This window comes from Coffea eugenioides, chromosome 3 (assembly GCF_003713205.1).
Source record: "Coffea eugenioides isolate CCC68of chromosome 3, Ceug_1.0, whole genome shotgun sequence".
In the NCBI taxonomy this organism is placed as follows: Eukaryota; Viridiplantae; Streptophyta; class Magnoliopsida; order Gentianales; family Rubiaceae; genus Coffea; species Coffea eugenioides.
Window position 1 is genome coordinate 17,573,238 of NC_040037.1, and position 21,109 is coordinate 17,594,346.

At 34.2% G+C, this 21,109-nt stretch overlaps 2 protein-coding genes across 2 annotated transcripts; one reads left to right on the top strand and one right to left on the bottom strand.

The window, feature by feature from the left end:
• The first annotated feature begins 5,351 nt into the window (after positions 1-5,351).
• On the top strand, positions 5,352-7,168 carry LOC113764744 (UDP-glycosyltransferase 92A1-like). Its single transcript, XM_027308722.1, has one exon. It carries the CDS (start codon positions 5,508-5,510, stop codon positions 7,014-7,016), a length of 1,509 nt encoding a protein of 502 aa, XP_027164523.1. The 5' UTR covers positions 5,352-5,507; the 3' UTR covers positions 7,017-7,168.
• Positions 7,169-8,688: 1,520 nt separating this feature from the next.
• On the bottom strand, positions 8,689-20,201 carry LOC113764743 (signal peptide peptidase-like 3). The gene is made up of 15 exons (XM_027308721.1): positions 19,790-20,201; positions 18,521-18,679; positions 17,863-17,974; positions 17,559-17,678; positions 16,571-16,728; positions 15,332-15,505; positions 14,177-14,211; positions 13,906-14,062; positions 12,696-12,749; positions 12,501-12,593; positions 10,662-10,804; positions 10,200-10,270; positions 9,324-9,407; positions 9,090-9,211; positions 8,689-9,005 (listed from the first exon to the last, which is right to left on the bottom strand). Exons 1-14 carry the CDS (start codon positions 19,940-19,942, stop codon positions 9,096-9,098), a joined length of 1,629 nt encoding a protein of 542 aa, XP_027164522.1. The 5' UTR covers positions 19,943-20,201; the 3' UTR covers positions 8,689-9,005; positions 9,090-9,095.
• Positions 20,202-21,109: the final 908 nt, after the last annotated feature.

The following is a 21,109-nucleotide window of genomic DNA, read 5'->3' on the forward strand; positions in this document are numbered from 1 at the left end:
TGATGTGTATGTAATCGTGATAACAAATAAGTATGAATGAAATAAGTACAGTGAACCATTTCTTTCCTTTTTTTTTATATATTGTTGTGAATCATAATCTAAGGGCATTATAGGATTTTTGAGAAAAGTCTAGCCTTTTGGATCTAGAATATTACTTAAACAATGAAAATATGGGAGGTTTGTGAAATTATCCCAAATGCTTAATATCTCTCGTATTTATAATTTTGAAAAGTTGAGATAAAGGAGAAATTGGTCAAAATGGCATTGACGAATGACTGTCGGCCGATCGGTACGCAATAATGGCCGCGACCGCACAGATTCTCCACCAAACAAACAAAGACAAGTAAAACGGCAAAAACAGCTTTGACTTCATTAGTAAGTGATCGTTAGACAGAATATTCTTCCATATGATCTTTTTGTCTCTTTTAATTAAATTGTTTATAGTTTAAGGTGTATAACAGTTAAGATAATAAAATAGTAAAAAATTACATGGCATGATGTGATAAGATGCCTAAAAGGGCTCAAATCAAAGTTTCCAATATAGTTTAGACTCTGAAAAATATTACTGCTTATAATAAAATATTCAGGTTGCATTTCGAAATAAATATATTGTCAAGTTTGAATGTAATACAAACTTAAAAAATTCAATTACCTAAATGTGCGTCTCTTGCTTTTGTCATGGACTATAGTATTGTCCACTAAACTATATGACATAAAACCTAAGCATCAAATTATCGACAGGCATTTGTCTAATGATTAAAGTTAAAATTTCAGGATTTAGAGAACTGAATTTAAATCCTCCCTTCCCATTCCTATCTTTTAAATCCCACATCTTTTATGCTAGGAAAAAAATTTTAAAAAGAAAAGGTTTATGTCTAACCTACTTTTTTGTTCTACCCGAAAAAAAACTCTACCCAAAAAAAAAGGAAAACTACTGTTTTCTTTAGCATCAATCAATGTACATCCTTCCTTGTTTGGATTATATTTTTCGCAGAAAATTTTTTTAGGTAAAATTTTTTAGGTTTGTATGAGAATATTTATTTTCATATTTTTCAATCACTTTTTTATCTCACATATATCATATTTTACAAAAAATTCTAGAGTCATTTTTTCCCAAAAAATACAATCCAAACGAATATTCTCCTACATAGATCAAAGAAATGACTGTAGAATATTCTCATACATCCGGTCTACCTCTAACTATTTTGTGATGAAAAGACAGCCCAAGTTATTATAGCAACCTAACACTTGCAACAAAGATGGGCCTGGTGAAAGCCTCGAGCCTTTATTAATAAAGAATAAAATTCCAAAAAAAAAAAACCTCGTTAGCTGCGCATCTCCCCGAGCCAAAAAGAAACAAAAAAGGAAAAGTCACATGTCATAATGAGATAAAACATAGAAAAGTGTTCAATACAAAATGCACCCTCGAACTATACTCAGTTTGCAATTTGCCCACTATACTATCAATTATAGCGATTTATTGTCTTATACTATGAATTTCAGCACTTTGCTGCAATTAAATTAATGTGACAAGTAATTATTTATTGAAAGGACAACAATAACTCCATAAATAATGTGTTGCCTTGAATATCCATTTCTTTAATTTATTTTATCTTAATTTTTTGTTCTTTTTATTTCAACCATAAACAATCTTACATCTCTTGCTATTACCACTACAAAAAAATACCTACCATTGAACCACCACAATAGAAGAAGAAAAATTAAGACTAGACTATATAAAACTAGATCAAATCAAAGCTTTATATCAAGGCTAAAAACCCATCAGTAATCTATGCAAAAAAAAAAATTGAAGATGCACCTCATAAATCCACACCAAATCTTCAAATAGCAAAACCCATATCACAAATCTTATCATATGTAGAACCAATCACACATTTAATCAAACGTCAATATGTAGCAAGAAGAAATAAAAACACACAATAGCATAAACAATTATAGAAATTAGAAGGACACGAAACGATGGGATCTGAGCTCTTGATTTAAAAAGTGCTGGGAAATTGGCTAGTACCAATGAGGTTGGTAAATTTGAAATGGGTTGTGATTTTGAAACTTGAGAAACGATGAAGATTCAAAGAGAAGGCACTCAAGAGATGGAGGTGATGATAGGTTTATGAAGTTAAGGACTTGAAGAGGTAGATTTGAGTGGAAAACGTGAAAAGCGATCCATCTTAGAGAGTTTGATATGAGAGATGGAATGGATAATAACTTGATAGCATAGTTTAGAGAAGGAGAAGAAGGGGGAGGGGGGTTGCTAGTGATTTTAGAAAAGAAGGAGGAGAGATGGGGGCAATTTAGTTAATTGGTCATTTAATTAGGATAAATTTGTCACATCACCTTATTTTAAGCGATCTACAACGAAATCAGTAGTATAAAGTGCAAGTCTATGCAATTGATAGTTTAGGGGGCAAGTCGCAAATTAAGCACAGTTCAAGGGTGCATTTTGCATTTAACCCTAGAGAAAAAGCCAAAAAAAAAAAAAAAAAAAAAAACCTTCTTAGCCTCGCTTATTATTATAAGTTTAACATTTTGATAATGTGTTTCTCGCAGGATGAACTAAGAAAAGAGCATACAAGAAAGTATATACAGTTTTAGAGGTACTTTTCACTGGTTTTGATGAGGTTTTAGGTGAGATTATATGATCGTAATTGCATAAGTGAAACTGCTTGCTTTAGTGGTATACAATTATCTAACATTTATTCTGTGTTTGGATAAGAGGTTATTTGAAATATTTATTTGAGATAATTATTGTAGCACTTTTTGTGATATAATATATGTGAAATAAAAAGGTGATTGAAAATTATGTGTATAATGCAAGTAAAACAAAATTCGAAATTTTTTTTTGAAAATCTTGTTATCCAAAAAATGAAAAAAAAAATGATTATGAGTGGACTAGTCTGTACTTGGAGCCTTGGACAGTTTTGTGCGCGTTTCTTACCGGAGCCATGGTACTCTTAAGTCTTATCTGTATCGGTCCAATTTTGTCGGATATCCCCGAAGGAAAGGACCCTTGGACGGCTAGGTGTCTCTCACTATCTGAAATCGAGCTATGATAGACGCCGGTACCAGCGGCCCGTTGGCGCTTGAGAACAGTGTGTGAAACGCCTCCGGTTCGATGTCGTACTACCTTTTTTTTTTTTTTTTTTGGTTAATTTCAGAAACCTCACCTCAGGGAGGTTTTCTGAGGTGAGGTTTCTGACAATTTTCCTGACCTCCTTTAATATTTAAAAAATTACACTAATCTCTCTTGAGATTTATGATTTGGCAACAAAATCAGTTCATTTCTAAAAAAATATGATTAAAAAATTACTTCCAAGAGAGATGAAAATTTTGTTCCTCAAATGCCCCTTATGCATTCCGGTCGAGGTGTATTAGCAAAAATAATTATCAATTACAAATAATTATCGATCAAGATGTATTGCAATCGTGATTGTCTCGAAAAATTTCATAATTTTCAACTAAAATTGTAACTTTTAAACATTAAACTGAGAACAACAGGCATTATTTACCTGATTTAGGGTATGCCTTTTGTGATTTTGCATGGAAAAGAACGCCCAAATTTGCATTTTTTTTCTACCTTCTTTCTTAGCCACTATCACGAAATTACTCTAATACAAAAGCCATTTCTTTAGTTTCTAAATCAAGAGGAAAAACCCTCAAGAAAATACTTGTTTTTCTATTTCTTTCCTCTGTACTTCCTTTATTTTACCCGAGCCTTTCCTATATACGATTGAAATGTGGTCATGTCAAGTTCTATCAATCACAAAATGAAGCTAATCGGTGCAGCAAAATGGCACCATTTTGTATTTTTCACATTACAGTCCATGCTATTAACAGATAATTCCATTAATTAGTGGATTTGTGCTATAATTACTTAATTCTCAAATTTTAGTTTCTAATCTTGGATAATGCATGTGTTGGGATAAACCAGTAATTTCATAGTAGGGGATGTCAGTAAATGAGCCCCTTATTTTTCCAAGCGAGGTTTGTGTAATTTTTCAAACCATAACATGAGGATTCTTAAATATCCTCCATTAATACAGCTTTTAATTTTCGCATCAGTAACGGAATTTGAATATATGACCTTTTATGAGAAATGTCCATCTCTTACCACTTTTATGTGTGTGCCCTGCTAATTGCTTTTGGCTATATAGAAAAGGTTTCTTGGTGACATTCTATAAATACTTTCTCAATTGTTGATCTTTAGTTTTTTTTTTTTTTTTTGTTGAAAACAATAGGAAAAACGTACCTTGTGAGAAAACATTTGAAATTGATAATCACTATCAAACCCCCGTACAAAAGAGCCTTTCGAATTGCCGAAAAGAAATTCTAGCAAACCAGCCACGCTGCTGTAAGATGACGTTCTGTAATAGATATTTCCTTCTTAGAATAAATCGTTAAAAATATCTTCTTTTTTTTTTTTTTTTTGTAAGCAAATTTATTGAAGCAAACATCAATTTGGCTACTACAGTCAAGCGAATCGACAAGCAGATTAGGTGGGCATCAAGGTGACTTTCATTCTTACTTTTCGGGTTCTGCCGCCGGAATTTTCACTTTTTTGGCCTCGGGAATTTCCACTTTTTTTTTTTGCCTCTGGAATTTGCACTTTTTAGTACTAAATTGATATCTAATGTATGTCACTTCTTTACCGCCCAAAAAAAAAAAAGTGAAAATCATGAAGCATGGTTCTACCAACTTAGTCAAATCTTTCTTATTTCCAAGCTAGGGGCAAAAAATCATTGGCTGCAACTACAGGGAAAAAATGGTTAAAAAACACATTGAATTGAAAGAGCTTTTGGAAACAAGAAGAAAATGAACCCTCAATAAAGAATTTCTTGGATTAAGAAATTTAAGAGTGAAACCAAAACCCTCTCCCATCCTACTCCCTCCGTCCCATTTTAATAGTTTTGTATTCCTTTTTCATCTGTTTCAAATTGTAGTCAACTTTTCAATTGAAAAATGTAGTTATATTTTAATTTTTCTAAAATACCCTTAACCTACCCCATTTAATGAGAGTTGATTTTTTTTTTACCATCAATTCAAATTCCGATAAGGTTGTACCATATTTAATATGAGGGTATTTTAGAAAAATAGTAATCTAAATTTATTTTTCCAACAAAGTTAACTACTTTTTCTTAAACTGTGTGAAAAAAAAAATAGAACTATCAAAGTGAAAAACTGTGTGAAAAAAGAAACAGGACTATCAAAGTGGGACGGAGGAGGAATATTTTAGAATAAAGTCTTGCAACCATAAGGTTGGCCTTTATGGTTTGTCGCTTTACTGATTGGTTCATTTATATCTTCGCCTTTGTTTCTTTCTTTCTGGATGTCTGGTCCATCTTTCTGGTAGATAACCTATACAATTCTTCATTGTGCTGTTTGAGCTTTACAAATATTCTTCCTCGCTTTTCGCCTTTTCGCACCCCAGCACTCCCAGCTCCTAAAATCTAAATCACATCAAATTTTCCAGTCCTGAAAATCCAGGGAAGATGACTGGCTTGAAGGAGTATATGGTGATGATACCATTCATGGCTCATGGCCATCTAACCCCTTTCTTAGATTTAGCCAAGAAAATTCAACAAAGAACTGGCTTCGCCATCACCCTGGTTAGCACCCCTCTTAATGTCAAGTACCTCGAGAATACTATATCAAAGGATTCATCCCAAGAATCCCGAATCAACTTAGAATCTCTTCCTTTCAACAGTGTTGAACATGGCTTGCCACCAAATACTGAGAACACTGGGGCCTTGTCCTTGGACCATATCATCAAACTCTTCCAGGGTGCAGCTAATCTTGAAGGCCCCTTTCGCCGTCTCATCGCAAAAATCATCGAAAAGGAGGGACATCCTCCGTTGTGCATAGTTTCTGATATTTTTGTAGGGTGGGCTACTGATGTAGCAAAGGATTTTGAAACTGTAAATGTAACTTTCACCACAGGTGGTGCCTATGGCACTGCTGCCTATGTTTCAATATGGCAGAACCTCCCTCATCGATCCTCCGGCAAAGATGAGTTCAGTCTTCCAGGTTTTCCTGATTCATGCCGGTTCCATATCACCCATCTCCATAGATATCTGCAAGCTGCAGATGGTACCGATGAATGGTCAAAGTTTTTTCAGCCGCAGATATCAAAATCTTTGGGATCTCTTGGATGGTTATGCAATACAGTGGAGGAAATTGAGCCTTTTGGCTTGGATGTGCTTAGGAAATACATAAAACTCCCTGTTTGGTGCATTGGACCCCTTCTTCCACCACAAATGCTTGAACAAGATTCTTCTTCAGAATCCAAAAGCATCAGTCAGCCCAGCGGGAGAGAAGCAGGTTTGCCTACTGAACAATGCCTGGAATGGCTGGACTCACATCCCGAGTGTTCTGTTCTTTACATCTCTTTTGGTTCCCAGAACACTATAAGTCCTTCTCAGATGATGGCATTAGCTATGGGGTTAGAGCACTCTGGGAAACCATTCATTTGGGCTATTAGGCCTCCTTTTGGCTTTGATCCTAAAGGTGAATTCAAGGCTGAGTGGTTACCAGAAGGTTTTGAAGAAAGAATGGCGCAAACAAATCAAGGATTGTTAGTGCATAAATGGGCACCCCAATTGGAGATTCTTCGTCACAAATCAACAGCAGCATTTTTGAGCCATTGTGGATGGAATTCAATCATGGAGAGTTTGAGTCAAGGTGTTCCCATGATTGGTTGGCCACTTGCAGCTGAACAAGGGTACAACTCAAAGTTGATAATGGAGGAAATGGGAGTTGGTGTTGAGTTAACTAGGGGATTGCAGAGTACTGTAGAGAAAGAGCATGTGGAGAGGGTAATAAATACTGTGATGGAGAAAGGAGGCAAAGGAGAGGAAATGAAAAGAAAGGCAGTTGAGATAAGAGGGTTGATAAGGGCTGCCGTAAGGGAAGATGAAGGACACAAAGGGTCTTCTTTGCAAGCCATAGATGATTTCATCTCTGTAGTTTTGTCCAAGAGAAAAGTTCTTACAGCATCTTAATAAATTTTAAGTTGCCCTGCCAATGAAGTTCACCTTTGGCTGTTGAGGAAATTGGATATGATTTAATCCTTCCTCCACTTTTATCTCAAATAAAGCTTATTGGAGCAATCTGATTCTTTGAAGTAATTTCTTATGAAGGATTATCTTCTTTCTTGGGCTAGAATTACCCTTTCATTTGATCAACCTTTGGCCTCTCAACCAACCAGCATAGTATACATCAAAATCAATGCAACCTTTCAAGCATCAACTCCTCAACACAGGAAACGTTAACAACGAAGTTTAACTTTTAAATATCGCAATCACATGGTACTTGATAATTGAAGTTTCCAATTAAGCACTAGTAAACTAGAAAATCCTGCTCGCACTACCTCCTTGTCAATTCATGTAAAGGCTAATATTAAATTTGCTGAAAATGAAGACTGTCCTCAACTTTTAGCATTAATCTTCTATACACTAACAGTGTATATACTTTTACTATTTAATGCATAACATACAATCCAAAATTTACATATATGTTACATATTCAATCGTGATAATATATATATTATCAGCGTACATAAGATTTACTCAAATTTTTATAGCTTTTAAAAATAGGAAAACGGTGTGATAATATATATACTATCAGCGTATATAAGATTTACTCAAATTTTTATGCCTTTTAAAAATAGGAAAACGGTGAATAAATTTTTGCTGTATTGATGAAAGAAGAGTGTTTTCAATAAAAGCTTAAACTGCTCCCACGCCCTTCATCTATACTAGCTGTATTTCTCATGAAGATTCAGAACAGTTTAGAAAGACTTCACTGGAATAATTAAATTCCAAAACAGTAATTAACAACTTAAAAAAAACTAATCTTCTTTTTCCAGGCCAGGAGAATTTTACACCTATGGTAATACGAGGATTCCTTGTTTGCTTTTTTTAATCCAAACTGGCACAAAAGATTACTGGCACTAAACTCACTTTTTTCATTTTCAGGAACCAATTATATGCCCAATCACTAAAATCTACTTTACTCATTTAGTACTCTTGGTTGGCAGAAGAGCTTAAATGGCTTCTGAGTCCAACAATACATTCCCCAGCTCCTGCACAACAGATCCTGCAGGTCACTTCAACTCAGCTCCACTTAAGTATGAAAAAGCCTGCTAATGCCCAAATCTCTTAGTTGAAATATTAGCATCTGCAAAGCTCCCTCTAGAGCTGTAATCCCAATAGGAATGACAGAAATCAACTCACATTTCTACTCTTGGCATTTTTGCATTTTGATTGGCCAAATGGAACTAATACCTCCATCCATCCACTTCCTTTCCCACCCAACATTTTTCCTTGATTCTAGCACCTGTGTCCATAAATTTTTTTTTTGGGGGGTTTCTTTTCTCCCTTGCTGGAAAATGAGCTTCATGGGCAAGTTAAAGATCACGAAAGTATTTCTCCAGTTTCATTCAGCTAATGCAAATGCTGGAAAATAAAAAAAATTAAAACCCATTTTACTGAAAGCAAGTTGCGAAAGCTTAATCATACAAGTTGACCTCCTCTGAACGCAAGAAACCAAATTATTCTACCATGACATTCTTACATAACAGTAACTAGCTGGTATTCCTTCTGGCACTGAAGCCATTACTACCATTAATGCCTGGTTTGTTAGAAAGCAACATAAAAGTGTAGTCATTATGTAACAAATCAGTCATAGATTAACAGATTAGTTATTAGTCCAAGAAGAGGGAGCAGAGCAAAGTTCAATTGTTTCTCTCTTTAGCAATTAGCTGAAGAATAGGTGTGCATGTCCTGAATCCTTGCTCATGCTGAAACAAATCTCCAATGGTCTCTAAAGAAAGAAAGAAAGTGGAAACCTATGTATATCTTGACAATTACAATTTTAGTTGCTTGCTTTTGACAGAGAACCAAGAGACCAAGGTACAACACATACTTCTAGATAAATGGCAGGTGACCTTTTGCTGAGCAACATTCGAAGGGCTCAAACAGCATGCGTATCTACAAACACTTCCAAAAATAGTTAGAGGAGGAACACATTCTTCTAGATAAATGGCGCAGATCACAAGTCTTAACAATATTAACTGAAGATCAAGCTTCTCCAGAAGGTAACGGTGGTTGAGTTGAATCAGTGCTCGTTGAATCGCCATCATAGCTCCAAAGTTCTCTCAACTCACCTCTCACCAAACCCAATATAACACAAAGTCCTGTGTTATAAGAAATCCAGTGAAGGCAACAAGATGGGGCAAATAATTAGTGGTAAATGAGGTTCACAAATACAATAAAAACAGATAGCACGGGGATAGCAGAAATTCATACCTAATGTGCAAGGAACAAGGTACAGGAGAGCAGGTTGACCATGTCCATCCATTAGATACAAGCCTAAGTAAGTAAAGAACAAGCCTGCAAAAATACATCACCATGTTAAACAAGAAATTGAGAACAGTATCTGATACAGTTTCCTATAAATCCAAGTAGAAGTCTAACTGGACAAGAATAAACATAACCGGAATTTGTAAAACCGATAAAAGGGCAGAACACAAGTTATGGGAAATAAATCACTATAAAGTATCCGTTCCTTCAGTGAAGAAACCACATAAGTTCATAAAAAAACTTTATTAGCTCTACGCTCATTTTGAGGGATTTGACCACTCTCTTTTGGAGTTCCGCTCCACTTACTAATTTTTAGTACTCTAATTGGTCTAAAGATCTTCCAGCTGATTCACGTACTAGAAGTTCAGCTTTATAGCACACATCCATATAAAGATGTTTCCTCCTTGGACTTGAAAGACTACATCTTAACTCTACCTAAAATATGTTGTATCTTGCAACATGATAGCCCTGTCTTCTTAAGAGCCTATGCTCCCATCTCTCTCCCGCTCGTCTATCTCTCTCTCTCTCTCTCTCTCTCTCTCTCTCTCTGTTGACTCAAGTTGCTTGGCTGTAGACTAATCAAAGTTTCTCTTCCTTGCAACACTCAACTGATCTTTGCAAGCACATTCACTACAAGACATCCAAAACCCTGCAAAAAATTCTCTTCCCTTGCTTGTAATTTGTCTTAGAATAGGCTTGCCAAGAATAAATGAAGGGAGTTCTTTTTTTTTTGGCAAGGAAAGAGAAGAGTATCCATGTTGCATTAAATGTAGTTGTTTTACAAAGATCATAGTGAAGGAAACAAAAGTCAATGCTACTAACCACATGCATAGCCAATGGCCAACCAAAGGAAGTATCCATGTCGACCAGTCTTCTTTTTGGCTTTATCAAATCTGCAGCAAAAAATCACACACACTACTTACCAAATAAACAAAAGAACATACAAGAGAAACAGGAGAACAGCTAAAAAAAACTAACCACTCTATAAAATAACTACGTTGCTGCAACAAAGGAATGAGAAGAAATAAAAACTTTTTACAATGAGAAAAATCTAACAAGCATACAAAGCCTAAGCCTAATCAATACTACTTGGTTATACATGTCTTCTTAAACAGCAAGTTATGTAAGGATTCGAGAACAGGTCCTGGTTGAGAAACGTTGCAATGTTAAATAAAATTTGACATTTTCTAGAAATATTAGCCAAATGAAAACACCAATGCAGCATACTGGAAAGGCATCACAACATACTACTATTCATAAGATTGTATGAAAACAAAAAGCTACCTATGTGCAAAGGAAACAAGCAAACCGGGGAAGAGTATGTCCCCAAAGCCAATCATGTTATAACCACCCCAAGGATCAAAAAATCGAGGAATTCTCAAGAGCATCGGGATTGATTCTCCGCCAGCCTTGTCACCTTGAGCAACCTACAAAGAACAAACAAATAAATGACATCTAAAATTTGAAAAAGCTCGAGAAATTGATTGCTAAACCAAAACTATTAAGATAAAAAATGACAAAACAGCCAAAAATACAGCAACAGTTTGGTTGGTATTCACGACTAATAAACCTAGAATACTTCAAAACCTGAAATTGTTAATGCAATAGTCACAGACACAAAGTAACCCCTCACATAATGGACGGTTTATCTTGAGCAAAATAACCAAGTTCTTGAATGATTCGAACATCTAAATTATCGTGAAGTGAAATCAACAAAGGAAAAGATGAAATCATCAATTAAGTTTTACAAAAGAAAAGAAGAGTTTTATGTCAAGCTTAAAAGTGAGTTCAAGGATCTATTAACTAAATGAATCCATCAAACCAACCATCTATGAGATGTATTGAGGAAAAGAAAGCAGAATAAGTGGAATACAATCCAAGTAGCTCTAGAAAATTGCAACGTTGTCGGAATTGCATATGAATTAAAGAGCATCAACAATCCAAAAACCTCCTTTCAAAATTAATAGAACTAAAATAACTAATAGCCTAAACCTTCCCAGTAATCCTGCAGAAAAATCACCTCTCATGCAACTGCCAAAGATGTTTACTGATCATTCAATAAAAGTTCCTAACAGAAGGGAATCAACAAATCACAAGCCAACCAAGACCCTATGCCCAAAGTTACAAATCAGTTGGAGCAGTTCTCCGGAAGAAGGGTTAAATATGAATTGAGTAGCAATCAACTTTATAACCACGCCAAGTTTAAAAAAGTTAATGATGTAAGGTAAAACATATTAGAAAACTAATATGGACACTAGCAAGAACATAACCTGCATTGATTCAATGTCAACATTAACATCTGAAAAGCTAATAAAATCATCAAAGGCAATATGCTTATTACATATATTGTACCCATGCTGAACTTTTCAAAATTTTGTTGGCACATCCTCTCAATCACACTATCGACTACTTCATAAGAGATCAGTGGCAAGTCATTCAAATACTCATCCTAAAGTATAGAAGGAAAAAAATGGACTAGGGAAGAAGACTAGAACAGAATTTAACTTGATGGAAGCAAAAACAGAGGCTCCAACCAAAGCTGAAAAACCTTAACCATCCATCTCTCCAGCCCATTGCTTGCAGGCTTTAAAAAGAATCAATTGGCCCATGTGGAAAAATTGGCCAGCATTTAGGGTAAAAGAGGGAAGGAACATGACAGAAAAAGGATGCTTTGTGATACACAATCTGATTTCAATTCTCTCATATTCCAAATGGTCAGGCCATACACTGCATAAATTACCCTCAACGAGAAATAAACTGTTTGTCTCTTCCTTTCATATATTTGCTCCTATTTGGGGTGGGTGACTACCAAAATCAATATACAAATGCGGGATCTAAGCTTTGAGTATAGACATTTATGGAGTTTAGAGGTTAAAGTACAATAAAAACATAGGAAGGGAACACAAAAGTAAATAATGTCAATCCACACACCATTTCCAATATTTTATTGCCTCTAAATTTAACTAGCAATACTTTTCACTGACTTTATAAGTTTAATGGTTAAGAAAAGTAAACTAGAAGAATTTAGTGAGATGCAAAAAGAATGTAGCTGATCTCTGCAATCAAAAATATTGTTCACCTTGACAACAAAGAAAAACATCTTTATAGGAAAAGAGAACGTACCGCTATCATAACGCTGTCATGGAAAATGTAAGGTGACAGGAACACCCAGAAGATGTCATAAAGAAAAGCGCAACATAGAAGCACAGTAGCAACCTAAATTAAAACAAAATTCTCATAAGCTGGGAAGGAAAAAGCACGGCATAAGCAAGCAAGTGTAGGAAGATATGGAGAGGTTGCATCTCTGGCCTCACAAACCTTTATATTAGGTAATTGTGCCAACTGCAAGACAGTTATCATCAAACAGATGCCCTGACAATAAAATTACAGACGGTCATCCTCAAAATTTAGAATGATTGCAGAAAAGGAAGAGAATGAAAGACAAAACTTTGCAACAGCCAGTTTTAGATGTTAGATCTTTTCAGAACAATACAAAAATGCAAAATGAAACTTTTTTCTTAAGCAAAATGGAACAAATTAACCTACATAATTAACTTTAATAAGAGTAACTGTAACAAGAATAAGATAGCCACATATAGATGGCTAAATCGAATACGAAGAGAACACAGTTCTTCAGGTTAATGCTAGAGCTCGCAGAGATATCCTGTCAACATTTAGAGTCCAAATAGAATAACAAAGATCACCTAGCCATACAACTTTCCCCAGAACAATGATATCTGAATTAGGACAGCAAAATCATGCAGTGCTTTATATTGGTAAGATAGCACCCCTTATGTTTAAGTTTCTTTAATCATACTTTAAACTGTAAATATGAAGAACTGCTAATTAAGAAAAAATTCCAAAAAAGACTCTAGGCTCATAAAACACAATAAAAGATTTTCTCATAGGTACGCAATGGAAAAAAAGTGAATTGCAGAAGAAGAGAAGAAAAGACCCAGCTCCGTCTAGGACTTTATCAAGCCATACTCAATGTGGCTGGAGGAAACCATGCTCAACAAAGTAGTAGTTTTAGCCCAACCACGTATTAGCCTCCAACCACAAGTTAGAAGAAAGGATAGACAAAGAGTACTGATTAAATAGAGTAAATTGTTTAGACGACGCTACAAGCTCTAGTAGTACCTCATCTTTCAGCAATTAAACTCCTAGACGCTCGGTATTCTTATAGGCTACAGACAAAAACAAGAAGTAAAAAAAATATATCGTATGTTTACGTAAATCCAAAATAAATAACCATAAGAACATCATCCCCACCTGCCACTGCATCAGCATGCGTGGCAAATAAAAAAAAGAGCTAAAACCGTAGTTCACATGAAAAAGGAAGTCAATATCATTCACCATCAGAACAAAAGAGAAGTCTCAAGAATACCATGCTGGTATCATGTTTCTTACACACTCCAAGAAATGCTAGTATATCTACTCCCGTGCAGCCAAGTACCATATCAAAACAGCAAGCAAACATTGCAAAATGGGCATGTAATAAACCAAGGAAGACTTAAGCCATACTTACAAGAATATCCTGGCCTATCCAGGAGTATGATGCCTTACGATTTGCAGCCCAGAAAATGGCAAAAGCCAAGCAAAATAGCAACACTACCAGAGAGAGAATGGAGACCTCTCCTAGAAGTGGCAAATTAACAATTTTCCTTCCACAATTTTTGCATTTGCTGCTCAATTAACAAGAAAATATAAATATTCAGAGTGCAAGAGGATTTATTAAGCACATAAAAACAATTGACAGGTTAGGATGAGGGAAAAAGAAAAGAGTAAGTGAACTGTACCTCAGAACAAGAGATACTATACAAGAATGCATTCCCTGCCAAAAAGTATTGCCCACGGAAAAGTACATATTAACGGAGTGAAGAGGCAAAAAGGTTGTTTAGAGTATTAACATTTTAGCATGAAGAGAAATATAGCAGAATCAAATGAATGGCCACACAAAATCATAAATCAAGTTGAAAGGAGTTGAACAATTCTTTAAATTGCAAGGCAAGCTTCACAAAGAAAAATAAACCTGTTGGCAGATACAAATAAGGGAACTCTATAAATACTAATATATTTAAATTTGTCACAAGAAACAGATTTGTCATCCCAAAGTATTTTTCACCTTAATAAAGTTTTAGATACACAATTGAATGCACTCATACAAAATAATGAGCAACCTTCCTACTTCTTCAAGCTACTAGAGGACCAAGAAAAAGAAAAAGTAGACATAGGAAATGGTAAGATCCATAATAAATGGATAAGTTACATCACACCAAACAGGTAGAAGAAAAAAGTGATCAGATTAAGATCAGATCAATCCAGGAACCTCTTCAGCAGGAGTAATGATGTAAAGCCTATTAATTTGTCAAATCATTTTGCTCAGTCTACCAGAAAATGAGTTATCGTTAATATTACAGATTGGTGTTATTCTCTTAGTTGTCCATTCAGGTTGATTGGATTAATACACACCAAAAAATGAAGAAACAGAAATAAGAAAATAAGCATTCTTAGATGGGGAATTTGATCAAATGAAGAAATGAATTTGATTTGTGACATCCTCTGCATTAGCTTAGGCTCAATCCTTGTTTTTTTCCCAAGTCTGTAAATCAGACGAAGCAGTTCAATGTTTTTACATCTTTCACCAGCATTTCATAAAAGAATTAAATGGCAAGGAACACCAAAATACCAAACTCAATACACGTAAGAGCAACTATGAGACAAACAGATCAATAATCTATTCGTTCTTACATTGTACTCTACAAAATTTCAGTGTGCAATATTCATTATTTTCCATTTTACACTATTTCTGCAGACAGAAAAAAAGCCTGGGTACCCCAAACATCTTTGGTCTCTAAACCTCGGGTTGAAAATCCATCAAAAGGAGAACCGGCAGGTGTTGGATGTCTACGTTTATCCACAATGATATTGAGTAAAGAGATAAAATTAAATACCTCAACCGCACCAAGACAGAAAAGTACGATCAGCACCCAGACAAACCAAGTTGACATAAATAAGTAAAGCAGCACCAGAAATGTGGACGCTGATATGACAAAAATAATAGCACTCTTAATATTAATGCTGATAATCTCCTTCTCTGTTTCTTCCTTGGCAGCATTTGATGATTCCTAGCAAGCATAGAAGAAAACTTAATCCAGGGATCTTTAAATCAAAATTGGAAGGTTGAGCACAGACATTTTGTGCACTGCCATTTACATAGAATGCCAAAACCCAATGAACAAGGAGAAAAAAAAATGCATGCTATGCAAAGGCATATCATGAACAATGGCTCTTTATAAAAAGAAGCAACTTTGCAGTGGCTATGTTCCTCAAAATATCACATGTTTTTGCTTAATTTGAACATCAAGTACACTGCTGATAAGAAGAAACTTTGGTTTTGATTCTTCACGTGATCAAGACTACATGAGAGCATTTATAATTCAATCTTCACAAAGTTGACTTAACTATGTTAAGATTGAACTTATCTTCCATAACTTGCATTCTATTGATACCAATAATGCATCCACATGCGAGTTACATATAGGGGTCAACTTGTTTTGGATTGAGCCTTTGCTTATTAACAACAGCTATTGAAAGTTCCCCTTCACATTAAACAGTTTAAAAAAACTTGCAAGCTTGGCTTCTTAATAAATGGTCCTTCTTGGAGTAGGAACCTAAAATATACATAATCATAGTTGTATAGACTAAAATGCAAAAGTAGGTATAATCACTTTGACAGAAGTCCACACTGAACAACCAGGGATTTAGCCCCTTTCTGCATCCCAAAAAGAAAAGATTAAGATGCCTGGATTACAGAAGCCAGAAGTTACAAGACATATGAATGGGCATCTAAACCATACCAAGTATAAAATAGTTTGGGAAAGATAGAATTTCCTATAGAAACCAGCCTGAATTAGCAGGAAAGTTTTAACTAAGCTTATTTTGCAAAAGGATTCCACCAGGCATCATTATAACAAAAGGACAAACAAATAAGATCCCAATAGTATTTACAAATAACTAGGTAATCATAATTAGGCTATCAAAGCCCCATAACAATTTGCATAGCATGAAAAGCCAAATCAAAATTGATGAATGCTAAGCAAGACAATTTAAAAATTTTAAGTACATGACCAACAAAAGCAAAATCTAAGTACTAGGAAATTCAGGGCTAGTTGAGGAGATCGCTTTTGTACCTTAGGTGACAATTCATTATAGCGTTCATCAGTTTGCTCAGATGCTGTAAACTCTGACCAAAGTGATGCGCAAACAAGTGTTCCAACAGCCATCAACCATAAGAATACCACAGAAAAGTCGACAATTGGGCGATTTGGTGAATATAACAAAATTTCCACTACAGTGAACAATGCAAAATCGTTATAACTGAAATCATCAATGTGAAGATATTAAGCACATCCATAGCACACAGAAAAATGAATAAAAGATCTGCAAAAAGAAGATGAACACATGTAGCAAATAAAGACGCATCAATTTTTTTTTTTTTTAAAGAAAGGAGACACAATGTATATACGTATATGTTTGCTGTGTGTACATGTGTGCATATACATGTTATTTTGAAATTATATATTTCAAAATGAAAAATTAGATTTTAACAAATAAAAATCTGCAGAAAGAAGAAGAAGACGTGCAGCAAATAAAGAAGCATCGATGTGAGATAAAAATGGAAAAAAAAAAAGAAAGAAAGACAGACACAGTATTTAAATATATGTTTGTGCATGTGTGTGTATGTGTATAAATGTTATTTCGAAAATATATATTTCAAGATGAAAATTAGGTTTTCTATTTCAGAAAAAAAAAGGCATATATCAAATATAATTGATAGGATAATATTATGACACATAAATTGCCAAGCCAACAAAAAGGGCAACACTCACATGGCAGTGAGTGATAATCACACTAATAAACCATGAAAGCAGCACAGAACAACTATTGGTAATTGAATATAATTACCAACTCAATCACAAGTTCTTGAAACTGTTCTGCTAATTATTACAGAATCATTACCAAACCCTGCATAATTATTACACCATGTCCATTCTTTTTTATTCCTTTTTCCATTCCCCTTTAAACTATGCCACCCACAAGTTTTCCATCTTGTCAATAGGATATTAGGTATGTTAAACATGCCAAATCTTGAACAAAATAAATAAAGTCAATGCTCACCACTATGTCCACCAGACATAGATTTTTTTAAAACCTCTCCTCCTGACTTTGAAATCATTACAACAGGGATTGTAATGTTTAAGTTAGTATCTTTTTCAGAACATCCCATCTCTATGAGATCTGCATAAAATCAGAGGAAGAAAAAGTGTCATTCTTGGGAAAGAACATGTGCTGCATAACCTATTAGTTTCAAAAATATGCATATGCTGAGAGAGAACAATATGCTCTTGTGTGTGTGTGAGAAGAGAAAATTCACTCATAATTGTCCAATGATCTGATATTAGAAAAGAATCAAGGTAATAACCTTCTGCATCATTTATTATCAAAAGTCCGGCAGCACCTTGTGCTTGTGCAACTTCAGCCTTGGTTGTAAAATCACAATCACCACGAAAGGCGAGCACAATGGAGCCTGACAACTACACAGATTACAACACAAACCAATTTGCAATGTAATTAAAACTCATAATGATATAGAAAACAATGGCTTCTCATAATCACATGAAAAAGACAGTGACTTCTTAAATTTATATGCAAAAAATACTCCACTAGTGTACAGTAGGTGTCCCTCATGCATGTCCTTTGCTAAGTGATTCTCATACATGAATTACTTTCTCAAATCTATTATCTATAATATGAAAAAAGGAACAAGATTAGTTTCTCATATTATCAAAAAAAAAAAAATAGATTTCCTAAATCTGTATCTTAAAACAAGACAAGACATTTATGAATTTTATACAATCACTAACCGAACTAAACGTTGAGTACTCAAGGTATCAATAGCTTGTCATCAGATGTTTACGATGAATATTAGAAAACCGAAAGGATACAAATCCTAAACTTCAGCATTACCTCACATGTTTCATTCAAGGTTTTCTCATGAACAAGCATGTATTTCAAAATTCACAATCCCTATTTCTCTTGGGCAATAATAAGCAAGAGAATTTTGTATAAAACAAATATACCTTGGAAGTGGAACTAGTACAGCCACTCAATGGATTAGAAACCACAGCAGGCAATTTGGAGCCTTTTTCAGCTTCAGTAGGCAACAAAGAACCAAATGAAGCACTTATCCCACTTAATGTTTCGTCTTCATCACCATTGACCCATGATTTGACCTTAACCTGTAAAATATGTGGGATTCAGTGTATTGCTGAAGCAATAACCTCATTGATAGTAAAATTTTATAACATGAATCTTATATGATGATTGCAATTCCATCTTCTCCGTGGCCGCTTATCTACTTATATGAGAGAAAAATTATATGGATGCTCCTCTGTGAATCATTAAACAGTTTTTCACTATTATCTGTAGATTATAACACCAAACAATAACAATCAACCAGATGGCACAAGAAAAAAAGTCGTTCTGAAACCAAAATTATATACTTATATATCACCAGAGATCTTAAAACCCAAAAGAACCAAAAAAAAAAAAAGAATAAACAACTTAACAAAAAATAGCTGCAATTTTGACAAAGATCAAGAGGCCCCAATTTTCTACTTTCCCTCTGCTAACTTCATCATCCCCAAACAAATCCAGCTTAATCCAATATAACACATTACTATTCTCAGTAGATTTATCTCACAGTTGATGTACTTTCTTTCCATATTACTCCGAACAGTTCTTATAAACACTCTGGGTCAATCAAATTGCAACTGTTTCCCAGAAATGAAGCATTTCAAAAATTAACCCAGCACAAAAGATTGTTTGCAGTTTGATATTCTGTGCAGATAGATCTCTTTGCTAGCAAAATCCAACACCGAGTCACTCACATTGCAGCCCAGAAATAAAGCATTTTGAAACTTAAGGTAGCACGAAACACTATTTACAGCTTATATCCCCTAAATATAAATTTCTTTACCGTCAAAATAAAATCCGGCAATAACAACCAACATTATGCCCTAACATATTCGTAGAAAACTTCACATCCATGTTGCTAATTCCTACCATCAAGGCCGAAATTAACAAATATACATACTTAAATCGTCTAGCCTTAATTAAGCCCACACATTTCCAGTCAGTGCAAAGCAATTGCTAAATTAAGCAAATTTATTTATTGATTTAAACAGAAACTAAAAAACCAAAATCTAGGAAGTAAAAACCATCAATATTGGGAATTCCACAGAAGTAAAACACAAATTCCACTAGCTGAATGAAGCGGAATAACAATACAGAATAATTAAAATAACCAACAATTTACAAGAATTGGTGAAAGAAAAGAAAAAACTTACCAACCGATAAGGGTTGTTGCAGGAGCTAGAATTCAAGGCGTTGGGGGATGGGCGTGAGATATCATCAGCTTCAGCAATTGACGAGCAAAAAAGAAGAACAACAAAACCTAATTGAAAAATTAAACCGAAAGAGGAAGAAAAAACTGAAGCCATGACAAACCCAATTGGTTATTATTCACAAAATTTTGGTTTTACTATAGTATTTACATGAATAACTATCGATTAAATCCCCAAAAAATTTTCTTTCCCTCCCTCTTTCTTTTTGGATTTGATCTTTTTTTTTGGAAATTGGGACTGGTTGGAGAGAAAGATGGGAGAAAAAATGGGGAAGAAAGGTAAAGGAAAAGAAAGGAATATAGAGAGAGAGACGTGGGAAAAAATACTGCTAAAGAAAATGACCCAAATTTGCGTTGGCTCATTTGATACAGAGAGAAGAGGGAGAGAGATAACTGTTGAAAGGGTAGTTGGAGCATTAAAATCGCCTTTACAAACTAACACTGGTTAACACGTTTCTTAATTTTTAATGTGAAACGTGTTTGTATTAACGCGTTTAATTATGTTTTTATTGGAAATACGTTTGTGAATAAAAGGAAAATGGGATAAAATGGCAAACAATTACTATTGCTATCTAACTATAATTTTAGGATTAATTACAATTTATTTCCTTGACGTATACCCTAATTCTCAGTTTTATCTCCTAATATATATATGTATATATTATATAAACATATATGTGTGTATAAATATATATATGCATATGTATATGTATATATCGTCACTTAATTCTCCACAGGACAAAATTATTTTCCTCTCTCTTTTCTTTATTTTTTCGAACTAGTTTTCTTTTTTCAAATCCTTATTCTTGAGCAACCAAAATATTCCTTTGTTCATTATTATATTCATCAAAGAATTAAAATTTAATTGAATTAAAATTGAATTATTAATTTTTTACATATAGAAATTTCTATATTAATTTGTGTCTCTGTTATTTGGCATAATCTACCCTAATTAATTTTAGGATTTCCATTCTCTTACTACACTAAGAAATAACATATGTTTTTCTTTTTTCTAATTAATGTTCTCCCCTTTTCAGTCTAAGAAATTAAAGGGAAATTTTTTATTTTATATCCTTATAATTGGACAATTTGAATAAATGACTCTTTTTTAACAATCACGTTTACATGCCGATTATTTGGACACTCTTTCGTTCCTTTTCCTCTGAAGAATTATTAGATCTTTTACTATTTTGATATGCAAATAAATATTAATATATATCCTAATAAATCAACTTCGCTCCTTTGATACTTTATCATCACACAT